Genomic DNA, 14,878 nt, shown 5'->3' with positions numbered 1-14,878 from the left:
AGCGGAACATGACACTTTGTGAAAAAAAACTATTAAAATCAATTTCCGCTAACTTGTGACAAAAAAATAAAAACTTCTATGAACTCACCATACTCCTAACGGAATACCTCGGGGTGTCTTCTTTCTAAAATGGGGTCATTAGTGGGGTTCCTATACTGCCCTGGCATTTTAGGGGCCCTAAACCGCGAGGAGTAGTCTTGAAACAAAAATGACCTGTGAAATCCTAAAGGTACTCATTGGACTTTGGGCCCCTTAGTGCAGTTAGGGTGCAAAAAAGTGCCACACATGTGGTATCGCCGTACTCGGGAGAAGTAGTATAATGTGTTTTGGGGTGTATTTTTACACATACCCATGCTGGGTGGGAGAAATACCTCTGTAAATGACAATCTTTTGATTTTTTTACACACAATTGTCCATTTACAGAGGTATTTCTCCCACCCAGCATGGGTATGTGTAAAAATACACCCCAAAACACATTGTACTACTTCTCCCGAGTATGGCGATACCACATGTGTGGCATTTTTTTGCACCCTAACTGCGCTAAAGGGCCCAAAGTCCAATGAGTACCTTTAGGATTTCACAGGTCATTTTGAGAAATTTCGTTTCAAGACTACTCCTCACGGTTTAGGGCCCCTAAAATTCCAGGGCAGTATAGGAACCCCACAAATGACCCCATTTTAGAAAGAAGACACCCCAAGGTATTCCGTTAGTAGTATGGCGAGTTCATAGAAGATTTTATTTTTTGTCACAAGTTAGCGGAAACTGATTTTAATTGTGTTTTTTCACAAAGTGTCATTTTCCGCTAACTTTTGACAAAAAATAAAATCTTCTATGAACTCACCATACTCCTAACGGAATACCTTGGGCTGTCTTCTTTCTAAAATGGGGTCATTTGTGGGGTTCCTATACTGCCCTGGCATTTTAGGGGCCCTAAACCGTGAGGAGTAGTCTTGAAACGAAATTTCTCAAAATGACCTGTGAAATCCTAAAGGTACTGATTGGACTTTAAGCCCTTTAGCGCAGTTAGGGTGCAAAAAAGTGCCACACATGTGGTATCGCCGTACTCAGGAGAAGTAGTATAATGTGTTTTGTGGTGTATTTTTACACATACCCATGCTGAGTGAGAGAAAGATCTCTGTAAATGGACAATTGTGTGTAAAAAAAATTAACAAATTGTCATTTACAGAGATATTTCTCCCACCCAGCATGGGTATGTGTAAAAATACACCCCAAAACACATTGTACTACTTCTCCCGAGTATGGCGATACCACATGTGTGGCATTTTTTTGCACCCTAACTGCGCTAAAGGGCCCAAAGTCCAATGAGTACCTTTAGGATTTCACAGGTCATTTTGAGAAATTTCGTTTCAAGACTACTCCTCACGGTTTAGGGCCCCTAAAATTCCAGGGCAGTATAGGAACCCCACAAATGACCCCATTTTAGAAAGAAGACACCCCAAGGTATTCCGTTAGTAGTATGGCGAGTTCATAGAAGATTTTTTTTTTTGTCACAAGTTAGCGGAAACTGATTTTAATTGTGTTTTTTCACAAAGTGTCATTTTCCGCTAACTTTTGACAAAAAATAAAATCTTCTATGAACTCACCATACTCCTAACGGAATACCTTGGGGTGTCTTCTTTCTAAAATGGGGTCATTTGTGGGGTTCCTATACTGCCCTGGCATTTTAGGGGCCCTAAACCGTGAGGAGTAGTCTTGAAACGAAATTTCTCAAAATGACCTGTGAAATCCTAAAGGTACTGATTGGACTTTAAGCCCTTTAGCGCAGTTAGGGTGCAAAAAAGTGCCACACATGTGGTATCGCCGTACTCAGGAGAAGTAGTATAATGTGTTTTGTGGTGTATTTTTACACATACCCATGCTGAGTGGGAGAAAGATCTCTGTAAATGGACAATTGTGTGTAAAAAAAATTAACAAATTGTCATTTACAGAGATATTTCTCCCACCCAGCATGGGTATGTGTAAAAATACACCCCAAAACACATTATACTACTTCTCCTGAGTACGGCAATACCACATGTGTGGCACTTTTTTGCAGCCTAACTGCGCTAAGGGGTCCAAAGTCCAATGAGCACCTTTAGGCTTTACAGGGGTGCTTACAATTTAAGCATGACAAGTGTCATTTTCCGCTTACTTGTGACAAAAAATAATATCTTCTATGAACTCACTATGCCTCTCAGTGAATACTTTGGGATGTCTTCTTTCCAAAATGGGGTCATTTGGGGGGTATTTATACTATCCTGGAATTCTAGCCCCTCATGAAACATGACAGGGGGGCAGAAAAGTCAGAGATGCTTGAAAATGGGAAAATTCACTTTTTGCACCATAGTTTGTAAACGCTATAACTTTTACCCAAACCAATAAATATACACTGAATGGGTTTTTTTTTATCAAAAACATGTTTGTCCACATTTTTCGCGCTGCATGTATACAGAAATTTTACTTTATTTAAAAAATGTCAGCACAGAAAGTTAAAAAAATCATTTTTTTGCCAAAATTCATGTCTTTTTTGATGAATATAATAAAAAGTAAAAATCGCAGGAGCAATCAAATAGCACCAAAAGAAAGCTTTATTAGTGACAAGAAAAGGAGCCAAAATTCATTTAGGTGGTAGGTTGTATGAGCGAGCAATAAACCGTGAAAGCTGCAGTGGTCTGAATGGAAAAAAAGTGGCCGGTCCTTAAGGGGTAGAAAGCCCTAGGTCCTCAAGTGGTTAATATGTACAGAGCCAAGATAATCCAACATGCATACAGACTGTTTCGGATTGTTTGATCCTCATCAGTGCATGGCATGGATTAATTTGGCTCTATGGAGTAGGGCTTGTAAATCCGAGAGGCACAGACTAACCAGCAAGCTCATGGTGACCCAGAACTCATTGGGGTGTGTAATGGTTAATTTGCATATATTCAGCAGTGGTGCCTGGGAGACATCTCGAGCTCACTCCAACCTGAATTATCGCAAATTCTTTCTGTTTTAGGAAAGCAAACTTTTGTTTTTCTTAACATCTTAGTAAGGGGGCTTTTAGGACCATTGTAGTCCCTTACACACCCCAATGAGTTCTGGGTCACCATGAGCTTGCTGGTTAGTCTGTGCCTCTCGGATTTACAAGCCCTACTCCATAGAGCCAAATTAATCCATGCCATGCACTGATGAGGATCAAACAATCCGAAACAGTCTGTATGCATGTTGGATTATTTTGGCTCTGTACATATTAACAAGCTGACACATCATTGCATTCCAGCGGTTCTGGAGGTGTGTTTAGCTTCTAAGGGTACAATGGTTAATTTGCATATATTCAGCAGTGGTGCCTGGGAGACATCTCGAGCTCACTCCAACCTGAATTATCGCAAATTCTTTCTGTTTTAGGAAAGCAAACTTTTGTTTTTCTTAACATCTTAGTAAGGGGGCTTTTAGGACCATTGTAGTCCCTTACACACCCCAATGAGTTCTGGGTCACCATGAGCTTGCTGGTTAGTCTGCACCATGTAATAAATGTCAGAATGTAAATCAGGGATTTAAAAGATTTTACAATGGGCAAACACTGACTAAATCATTAATACATAATTATTGTAAAAATGAAGCACTTTTTTTTTACATTTTCACTGGAGTTCCTTTTTAAGGCACTTTTACTGACCTGATGAAGCAGCTGTATAGCTGTGAAATGAGTTGTCCTTGGTGCTGACTAAAGTTTATTTTAGTATACATGAGTCAACTCTGAAGGTAGGCAATCATTTCCCTTCAATTTTAAACACCTCCACTGATCTGTTTATCAGTAGCTATAGAACCTCATTTCTATTACAACATACATCTGAGAGACACAGACTCCAGCTAGGTCTTTTGTAGAAGATCCGGTGTGTAGACAGGTAAGCAGTCAACGCAAAGACCCCTGGCACATGTCCTTATAGCAAGCAAGGAACTTCAGCTACTGGCCAGATCGCAGTATGCCTCATTCCTGTTTATGGGAATTCGCCGCCAGACTCTGAAACAAGTGCATGGTAGAGAAATACATTCTTTAATAACAGTCCTATAACTTCGAAAAAACATATTTTAAGTTGCTGGAGTTAGCTTTCAGCGTAGTCTGTAATGTCTGTGCTAAGCCTTAAAAAGACACTGAAACGAATAATATGATATAATGATTTGTATGTATAGTACAGCTAAGAAATAAAACATTAAGAAACACCAGTTGTTATCTATGCAAAAGAGCCATTGAGCTCCACGACTTTCAAAGTCGCAGGGAGCTCTGTCTTCTGAGGCTTGTTATCTCAACTGTCAGTCATTGTATTTTCTTTTTCTCTGCAATGGACAGGTCAAAAGTTCACTAGCCTGCTCTGTAAAATCATTTAGCATGCTGAGTAGTGTGTAAACTGCAAATATTAGAGAATGATGTCATATTATTAAAAAAAAAACTATATAACTGAAAATAAAAATGAGAATATTTTCTTTGCTACTAATGTTCTAGTAATTAGCCGTACTACACATACAATTCATTATATCATAATTTTTTTTTCGCTTCAGTGTCTCTAACTGTTAACTGTTGTAATTTTGTTTGCAAATGTTCCCTTACTTCCATTACAACCACAGAGGTGAGAGCAACACGTACCAGAACATATCCCAGGTACGTCATCAGTCAACTTACTCGCAAGGCGTGGAACCTCGCAGGCCCATCCGTCCCAAAGCCAAGGAAGAAGAGGCACCCAGTCAGCCCAGCAAGCGCTTCCTCCCACTGTGGCTGCAGATTCTGCTGCTCCTTATTTTTGCTGGATATCTGGCGTACCTCTATTTCCGTGACACCAAGGAGAACCCTTTCAAATTTCTTGAAGAAAACCTATTTCCAAGTGGGGAGAGTGCTGCCAGCACAGATTGATCTGTTATTGTCTACCGTGGGAAGCTACGTGACTTAAGTATGTTGCTAAGAGGTGGCAGCGTTTTCCATTCTGATTCCATCAACTTAACCAGCTGCGTAACTAAGCCACATTTTTACAATGAGCAATCTGCTTCGTTTCATGTAAATAGATGAATAAGTATCCATAGTGTTTAACTAATTAGAGTGCTTCATCTTGTAATGCCAATACGGTCATGACATCAGTGAAACCACTGAGCCATTTTACAAAGGCCACTTCATCCTGTGTTTTCTGAGAGAAATGCAATATCTCAGGAATTCTTCATAACCTCCGTCTGTTAGATTCCAGCAGATGTGATTGCTTTGTTAATATTGACAAACGCAATCTTGCCTACAGCAGCTGCCCAAGCTACAAGTATGAGCTGTTGGCTCACATGGCCTGTTTAAGCTGACTCACATGACCTGTTAGCAGGGCCAGGGATATCTGTGCTGCATGTAAGCACGAAAACACTCCTTTATTATAAACTAGCTTTCATTGTATATGGAAATGGCTCAAAATTCCATCACTAGAGGTTTATATCAAGTCAACGAGGGACAGTTTTTACAGTAATGTTACTTTTAAATGTAAAGTATAAATGTAATGTACATTAAACCCAACCTCTAGGCAGAAATCCATTATTACATGTGAGGAGAAATGGAGTTACTTGTCTCACCTGGAGAGCTCACTATGCTCCTGTTGCTCCTCTTCTGTTCCCAGGTTTTCTTTTAACGAGGGGGGGGGGGGGGCGTAATCAGCTCAATCTCCACCCAGCAGTGTCTGCCTGTCCCATTCCTTATAACCACACCACTGATTAGTGGGTAGTGTCTCTGTCTTTCAAGGGCAAAGCAGCACAAAGGGAGGGAGGAGGGGGGGTCTGGTGGCCATCCTTGAGGACACGGCTATATTTCCACTTAGGTGACAGTGTCCAAGAGGAGCAGCAGGAACTGGAGGGGAGCTTTCCTGTGAGTATTATGTCTCTCCCTTGCTGATTAGTTTTAAGTTCTGCGTACAATGTTGGATTGATCCCTCAGCATTCACTGCACTATAGTTTGCTGTAGGCTACAAGTGCCCGGAGCCATTCGGCATATCCTGGTTGGAGGTAACCTAAAGTTATTTGGATTCCTATTTCTATTAGCAAAGCTTTTAGATGAACAACTCTCCATGAAGGTGGTGTCTGTTAACATTTTACCATTAGAGATTTCCTTTGTTAAAGCACATTTGTAACGGGAAAAAAATAGATACTTAACTATAGAGAGGAATGCTCTGGGTTCTATATAGAGCCTTCTCGTTCCTCTCACAGTCCGCTCGTTCTATCGCTATCATCGCCATACTAATTTGCTGCCATTGCAGCATTCAGGAACCTGTGATGGGTGGATCCATACTGCACATGCATGAGTCCCTGCGGAAGCGCTCTCAACATGCGCAGTACAGAGTGACCCATCTTCTTGAAGCCTCACAGAGCAGTATTCGACAAATTGGTCAAATACCTCTAACAGGGGTGATAGCGCTGGAACGAGGGGACCGTAAGAGGAAGGGAAGGCTCTAAAGGACCCAGAGCCTTCCCTCTCCATAGGTAGGTATCTGATTTTTTTTTTCACTACAGATTTGCTTTGAAAGCTAGGCTGACATGTAGAATAGAGGTACCGTAACTAGGTTCCCTCCAGTCAGGACAGGTTTGCTTGATCACTATACATCCAGATTTCTGCACACCCGACAGAGGGGTCAGTTAGATCCCTCAAACAGTGCTTGAAATGAAATTCTAGATATTGTTATTATTGTTTAATTTGTTTTCTTTTCTTTTCTTAGTTTGCCTAGGTCAACAAGTTCAGTATTCAGGTCACACTGTCTCATGGTGAGCCTGTTGTAGTTGTTTTGGACACATCATTTTCAATAAACGTATTTTATAATGGACAGAAACGGAATTTATAAAAGAATAAACATATCAAATTATAAAAGATAACACTAAATGTTACGCATTATCTCAGCTCGAGCCCAGTCCCTAAACCTTACACTTACCCTGCTTCTCAGCCATTTTCCTATTGAAAACTTTTCAGCCTGACCAGTACTGGAACCAGTATCGCCCAAAAAAATAGCTCGCCCCCAAAATTAGTCAGGGGGGGGAAATCTGCACTGTGATTTCTTACAGATACTATTTATGTAGGCAGGTAGACTAAGGTTTGCCTATGTAGCCCTGAGGAATATATACACTATAGCTCTGACTACATACTGACACCTGCTGTCATCTAGTGTCTGTGATCAGCTTTAGATAAATATGAAATTGATCTGCAGTGATCTCATTTTAAAGTGAAATCTGCTTTTGTTGTAGGTTAAAAAAGCAGTTGCTTCCTTTGAACTCTATGCTTTGCAAAAATGGCAGACATATCTTGTTTATACCTGTATATAAAACAGCCATAGGAATCAAAGCAGAATCAACTAGAGCATCATAGTCTTCAATAATCAGTAGATTATGCCAAGCTGTGCAGAAAGAATAACAAGGAATCCTGCTTGATGCTGGAAGGTGAGAATTTGCAGGCAGCCGTTACCCCAAACAGATTGCTGTTGTCTCAGATAGGCCCAGTGCACACCAAAACCGCTAGCAGATCGTCAAAACGCTATCGGTTTTGGGAGCAGAGAGCAGATATTTGGCCGGGTGCACACCAAGCGGATTTTGTATGCGATCCACCAGCCGCATCAGCCAGTGAAAACGCTTGGCTATTGTATTTCAATGTGTGGTGCACACTGGCGGTTTGAGGTTTTTTAGCAAACTGCAAACGCGCAGCAGGAGGCGCGTTTGCGGCTTGGCAAAAACCTCAAACCGCCGGTGTGCACCATCCCATTGCAATACATTAGCCAAACGTTTTTCCAGGCGGATGCGGCCGGCGGATCACTCCAAAAACCGCTCGGTGTGCACTGGGCCTTACAAAGTGGTGCTGTCTGAGCTTACTGTGAGTTGGAAATGTTATTCTGCTAATTGAAATGGAAAGATCATTGACAGCAACAAAAGGAGCAGCATTGATGAATGCCTGTTCCTACAGGTGCCTCTGCTCCCCTTGAGTTCCCTAGAAGCCCCATGCGTAAGGATTGTCTTTTGCAGTGGTGATAGCCCTGTGCACTCTTTGCCGAACCCACAAGTCAGCAGACAGGAAAGGTGAGGCAGATGTATTAAAGTAAATGCACCAGTTTTGTTCCAGTTTCCTGTGTGGTGGTTCTGATAATTCTGCCCCAGTGACAGGCAGCCAATCAAAGTGCGGGGATCACGTCCTATAAAGCTACTGGACCCCACGGGGCTCAGGGTGGGATGAGTGGAGCTGCCGTTATGTGGAGGAGGGTGCTTAAAGAGAATCTGTATTGTTAAAATCGCACAAAAGTAAACATACCAGTGCGTTAGGGGACATCTCCTATTACCCTCTGACACAATTTCGCCGCTCCTCGCCACATTAAAAGTGGTTAAAAACAGTTTTAAAAAGTTTGTTTATAAACAAACAAAATGGCCACCAAAACAGGAAGTAGGTTGATGTACAGTATGTCCACACATAGAAAATACATCCATACTCAAGCAGGCTGTATACAGCCTTCCTTTTGAATCTCAAGAGATCATTTGTGTGTTTCTTTCCCCCTGCAGAATCTCATGCACTGAAGTTTCAGGCTGCTTGTTTCTTCCTGCAAACAGCTTTGCCTTTGTCTGTAATTCCTCAGTATGTGAAAGCCCAGCCAGCTCAGAGAACGATTTATCCAGCTTGTAAAAGATAAGAGAGAAGAGAGAAGCTGCTCTAATCCTAAATAAAACACAGGCAGTGTGCATAGAGGGGCCTGGAAGTGGGAGTTCATAGCAGAACCACAACACTGAAGAACTTGGCAGCCTTCCAGACACAGGCCGACAAGTCTGACAGGGGAAAGATACATTGATTTATTACAGAGACTGTGATAGCAGAAAGTGCTGCAGTAAGCCAGAACACATTAGAATAGCTTTTTGAACTTGTAGGATGATAAAAAACAGGATGCAATTTTTGTTACGGAGTCTCTTTAAGTTACCAGTGCACACTATGCTGCACTACCCCGCATAGCGTGCACACAACTTGCGCTCCTCACATTAATCCTTTCATTAAGCTGCGCTGCTTTATGAGTCAACTCCACAGTCATTTACTTCTTATTAGCATGCTTCATCGTTTACAGTCCACTATATGTGTAGAGCCTCTCTTCTGCCTGAATGACAGCGGATACAATTGCACCTATCTCTGATTAGGGTAACCACAAAATGTAATAATATTTTATTAAATGTCTGAGATATGTAATAGATCTCCAGCCAGTGGTCACAAAGTTTGATTGGCCACGGCTAATTCATATAACCACAAGTCACTGCAAAGAAGTTTAAGCCATCTACTGAGAATACAGCGTATATGATATATATTTTTTAATATTACACCGGGCAGCAGATGATGCAGGTCGGAAGGACTCCGCCTCCTGTTTAAGCCCAGAATTCCATCTTTCTAACAGTATGTTGTAGGTCAAATCCCTTTTATATGGATCATGTTTTCTATGATGATCTCATTAATATGCAGTAGCTGTTAGTTTTTTGAATAAATGCCATAGGCTAGTGTGGCACGATGTATTGGTGACTCGGAACAACAACAAAGATTGCTGTTCAGGTATATAGTACTCTAAATAGGTGATTTTTATTGTGAAAACTGTATATAGAATATATCCTGCCCATAGAATACTCTCCTCAAGGTTATCTGCCTTCTCATTTTGAAACCGTAACGGACTGGCAAGACACTGACCTTAAACAAGCATTCAGCCAGAAACATTATGTCTGCCTACTTTATTGCTGGCCGTACTTGGTGTGGACACAGAAATGACAGCACTTACAGTATTTCTGTCCTGACAAGCTCTGTGACGTCCACATGTGATACTGGTTTTTCACCAGCAGGAGGTGCTGCTAGTGAACTGTAATTGCATAGAAATGGGAAAAACGTGAGGGAATTTTTGCTTTTGTGAAATTGCTTTTTAATGTGTTGGTGCAGTGTGCAGAGACAGCAGTCTCAAGTATGGTTTATTTGAACAGTAGAAGCTGGGGCTGGCTGAATGTAGGCAGCAGTGATCTGTTCCTAGCTACCAATAATGACCGCTATCAAAGAGGAGAAGGCTACATATCCCACCACACTACATAAAAGGTGGTGGGGAGTGATGAGACTAGCAGGGGCTTTATAGTACTGCTACTCATTTACCGGCCATGGACCACACTTGTCACTGTCATATATTGGTTTTCCCGCATGCAAAATCGCAACTGAAAACCATTGTTAATCTACCGGCTGGTTCACCTTTGATTGTGATTTTCACATGCAGGGGAAAAAAATGACATTAGTGCTGAATAATGTGGAACATTGAAAATCATTTGCTACTGTGGAATAATATGCAAACCAGCATAGTGTCTGAAAACCCTTGTGCACAAAAACCCGTACGGCTGACAAGTGCGTTCGCTACCGAAGGCCCAGAGGCCACTAGAGCTCTCGCAGGAGCATTTTGCGACTTTCGGAATTCCACTGGCAAACCCAAAAGCACTAGGTTAATAAAAAAAAAAAAAAAAAAGCAAGCTCGCAGCCTTTTTGGAGCGCTTGCCTTTGACGGTTTGCACAGGTGAAATCACATTCCTTCAAAGCACTGCGAAAATCGCTCTGAAATTCATGTCACAAATTGCAAATGCTAGCTAGTGATTCCTGATTTGTAGTAGGCCCCAACCCTAAGGCACTAGGAGTCCAGCGCGCAGGACTTTGTGTTCAAGCTCATTATAGAACATAGCACTTTGAAGCTGTCTCCAAGATTAAAACCTACCTTGTTATTAGGGGTGATTTCAGGGTTTTTTTTGTTTGTGCTGGCGATTTTTAAAAATCACCTTCAAAGCGCTTATAATGTGTTCGCTTATGTGAGTGTTCTCACATAAGCGATAAACTTTCTATGCAATCGCAAACGTGGCTCCTGCACCATTTTCACAGCGTTTGCGATTCAATAGAGAGGATAGGGAAATCGCTAAGCACTTGGAAAAGCACTTTGAAAAGCGATTTCCAGAGCGATTTTAATGAATTAATACACTGTATTTATTCATTTCCGGGGCAAAGAGTTAACTTCCTGACTGACGGCAGGAAGTGAAAAAATTTGCTTAGAGAGGTGCTTTTCTAAGTGCAAATCACTCTGAAAGCGTTTAGAAAAGTGCTAACAAATTCGCTTAGGCTTGCAATTGTGCTGGTGATTTATAATGTGAACAAGGCCTCAGTGTGTTCATTTCCCAGCAGCACAGTTTATATGCAGAGCAAGGTAACCAAAAACTCCTTACATAACAAATAAAATGAGACATAAAAATTGTGCTGAAGAATTAATTACCTCTACTTCACAATCGGTGAACAGCACTGGAACGCCCCAGTACAGCAGCACTTCTCAGAGACAGGTAACCACTGCATCACAATCGCTGAAGAGCACTGGAACGCTCCAGTACAGCAGCACTTCTGAGAGACAGGTAACCACTGCTTCACAATCGCTGAACAGCACTGGAACGTCCCAGTAGAGCAGCATTTCTGACAGACAGGTAACCACTGCTTCACAATCGGTGAACAGCACTGGAACGCCCCAGTAGAGCAGCACTTCTGACAGACAGGTAACCACTGCTTCACAATTGGTGAACCGCACTGGAACGTTCCAGTACAGCAGCACTTGTTAGAGACAGGTAACCACTGCTTCACAATCCGTGAACAGCACTGGAACGCTCCAGTACAGCAGCACTTCTGAGAGACAGGTAACCACTGCTTCACAATCGCTGAACAGCACTGGAACGCCCCAGTACAGCAGCACTTCTGAGACAGGTAACCACTGCTTCACAATTGCTGAACACTGGAACGCCCCAGTACAGCAGCACTTCTGAGAGATGGGTAACCACTGCTTCACAATCACTGAACAGCACTGGAACACCCCAGTAGAGCAGCACTTCTGAGAGACGGGTAACCACTGCTTCACAATCGCTGAACAGCACTGGAACGCCCCAGTAGAGCAGCACTTCTGAGAGACGGGTAACCACTGCTTCACAATCACTGAACAGCACTAGAATGCCCCAGTAGAGCAGCACTTCTGAGAGACAGCTAACCACTGCTTCACAATCACTGAACAGCACTGGAACGCCCCAGTAGAGCAGCACTTATGAGAGATGGGTAACCACTGCTTTACAATTGCTGAACAGCACTGGAACTCCCCAGTAGAGCAGCACTTCTGAGAGCCAGGTAACCACTGTTTCACAATTAGTGAACAGCACTGGAACTTCCCAGTACAGCAGCACTTCTGAGAGACAGGTAACCACTGCTTCACAATCGCTGAACAGCACTGGAACGCCCCAGTACAGCAGCACTTCTGAGACAGGTAACCACTGCTTCACAATCGCTGAACAGCACTGGAATAACCCCAGTACAGCAGCACTTCTGAGAGACAGGTAACCACTGCTTCATAATCAGTGAACAGCACTGGAACGCCCCAGTAGAGCAGCACTTCTGAGAGACGGGTAACCACTGCTTCACAATCGCTGAACAGCACTGGAACGCTCCAGTACAGCAGCACTTCTGAGAGACAGGTAACCACTGCTTCACAATCGCTGAACAGCACTGGAACGCCCCAGTACAGCAGCACTTCTGAGACAGGTAACCACTGCTTCACAATTGCTGAACACTGGAACGCCCCAGTACAGCAGCACTTCTGAGACAGGTAACCACTGCTTCACAATCACTGAACAGCACTGGAACGCCCCAGTAGAGCAGCACTTCTGAGAGACGGGTAACCACTGCTTCACAATCGGTGAACAGCACTGGAACTCCCCAGTACAGCAGCACTTCTGACAGACAGGTAACCACTGCTTCACAATCGCTGAACAGCACTGGAACGCCCCAGTAGAGCAGCACTTCTGAGAGACAGGTAAGATGACATTTCTGGTGCTTTTACTATTTCATAACACTATCGCTAAAAGTTACTTAATACTAGTAAATAAAAATATATGTGAACTGGTATTCAGTAACTTTTATCATTTGTTTTGTTATGAAATTGTGAAATCACAAGATAGGATTTCATATACTAAAGTGAGGGACAAATCCTGAAGTTGGCTTCATGGCGCCCCTATGTCACATTAATTAGTCTGAACATATTACCGGTTAGTCCAGCCAGTTAATGTGTAGTCCGTATATTTGTAATCCAAATACTGTTATTTACATTCTGGTATACAGTGTTTGATTAGGCTATTTTATATATCCTTCACTGTTATTTTAGCTCTAAACTGTGAAAGTGCTGAAAGAAGGAGGACTAGATGTTTGAAAACTTGTATTATATAACTTTTTTTTGCTATTAAGCCTAAAAACTTATATATGGTATACTTAGTCATTACTTAAAAGAAACCTGAACTGAGAGGATTATAAAACAATAGCCTGGGAAAATACCTGAAGCCATTTCCTGACATTGCAGTAATTCATTTAAATTCTCTTGCTTCTTCCCAAACTGCTTTCAGGAGCTGATTAGAGTTTCCTGTTTGGGAGGAAATAAAACAAAACATTTATTATACAGTACTTTTTTTTTTCTGCTTAAAGGAATACTGTAGGGGAAAAATGAGTTGAACTTTCCCGGGGCTTCTAATGGTGCACCGCAGACATCCTGTGCCCGCGCAGCCACTCACCGATGCTCCGGCCCCGCCTCCAGTTCACTTCTGGAATTTCAGACTTTACTTTCTGCAAACCACTGCACCTGCGCTGCCGTGTCCTTGCTCCCGCTGATGTCACCAGGAGCATACTGCGCAGGCCCAGTATGGTCTGTGCCTGCGGAGTGCACACTCCTGGTGACAACAGCAGGAGCGAGGACACGGCAGCGCAGGTGCAGTGGTTTGCAGACTGTAAAGTCTGAAATTCCAGAATTGAACTGGATGTGGGGCCGGAGCATCAGTGAGTGGATGCGTGGGCACAGGATGTCTGCGGGGGACCATTAGAAGCCCCGGGTAAGTTCAACTCCTTTTCCTCCGACCCCCTTACAGTATTCCTTTCGAAAATAAAAAGTTTGATGAATGCAAAGTTTTCAGGCATCTAGCCTTATTACAGAAATGTCAGTGTAGGTTTCACTTATAGTCTAGTCAAAGACACTTAAAAAATGCAGTGCCCTGCCCGTCATAATCCGTTAGCTACAAGGAACAAGCATGCAGCTTGCAGTGTCAGAAAACCTGGGATTAACACAGCAACCAGGCAACTTACATACTGTATAGGGAGTCCTGTCAGTTCAGGTTCCCTTTAAGCTTTTGTCCAGATAGGTTCATATTTTATGGCAGACCTAGAGTTGATCTCTATGATTATAATGGGTGGCTTGGTGGTGTGGTTTTATATGCTCTATAGGTGACGGCACACATTAGGCAGGTAGATTTATCTGTACGGTTATTAAGTTTCTACCTTCTTTCCGCTGAACATTATGGAAAAAATTACCACCAAGAAAGAAAATATGGTCACAGGACAGGTGCATCTGAGGCATTTGGGCACCTGTGGCCACTCTTACTGTGATTTCTATACTTACATCTCTATTGCTGACAGAACCCCACATGTCTTATGTTGTCTAAACAATCACATTTGTATATAACCATCTTAATAGGCTTCCTGTAGCTTACTCACATCCGAATTGTATATTATAGCTATAACTTAACTATGACATTTTCCATCATATAGGATCGGCTTGTGTTTGCAGCTTGTTCACTGAATGTCAATTATAGCACCATTTCTTTTGACATGTTTCTGTATAATTTTTACTGTGATGAATTCATTGCCCAGTTATACCATTTATGAAATGTTTATAATAAATGTTATTGCAGCATGGATTCTAATATTTGATCACACTGCAATGAATACTATCAGGCTGTTTTCTCACTGTGGCCCATAAGCCCATATTTCCATTGTAAAGTGCTAAAACGTCATTTTAAATCGAAGATG

At 42.3% G+C, this 14,878-nt stretch overlaps 1 protein-coding gene across 1 annotated transcript in view; it reads left to right on the top strand.

The window, feature by feature from the left end:
* Window positions 1-6,815, top strand: part of EMD (emerin) — a 43,358-nt gene extending 36,543 nt beyond the window's left edge. The window contains exon 7 of the mRNA XM_068248251.1: window positions 4,600-6,815. Within this exon, the coding sequence (XP_068104352.1) occupies window positions 4,600-4,882 (283 nt within the window). The 3' untranslated portion in view covers window positions 4,883-6,815. The remainder of the gene's footprint in view (window positions 1-4,599) is intronic.
* Window positions 6,816-14,878: the final 8,063 nt, after the last annotated feature.

Source organism: Hyperolius riggenbachi, chromosome 8 (genome assembly GCF_040937935.1).
Source record: "Hyperolius riggenbachi isolate aHypRig1 chromosome 8, aHypRig1.pri, whole genome shotgun sequence".
Taxonomy (NCBI): Eukaryota; Metazoa; Chordata; class Amphibia; order Anura; family Hyperoliidae; genus Hyperolius; species Hyperolius riggenbachi.
This window is presented reverse-complemented; position numbering and strand designations above follow the sequence as displayed.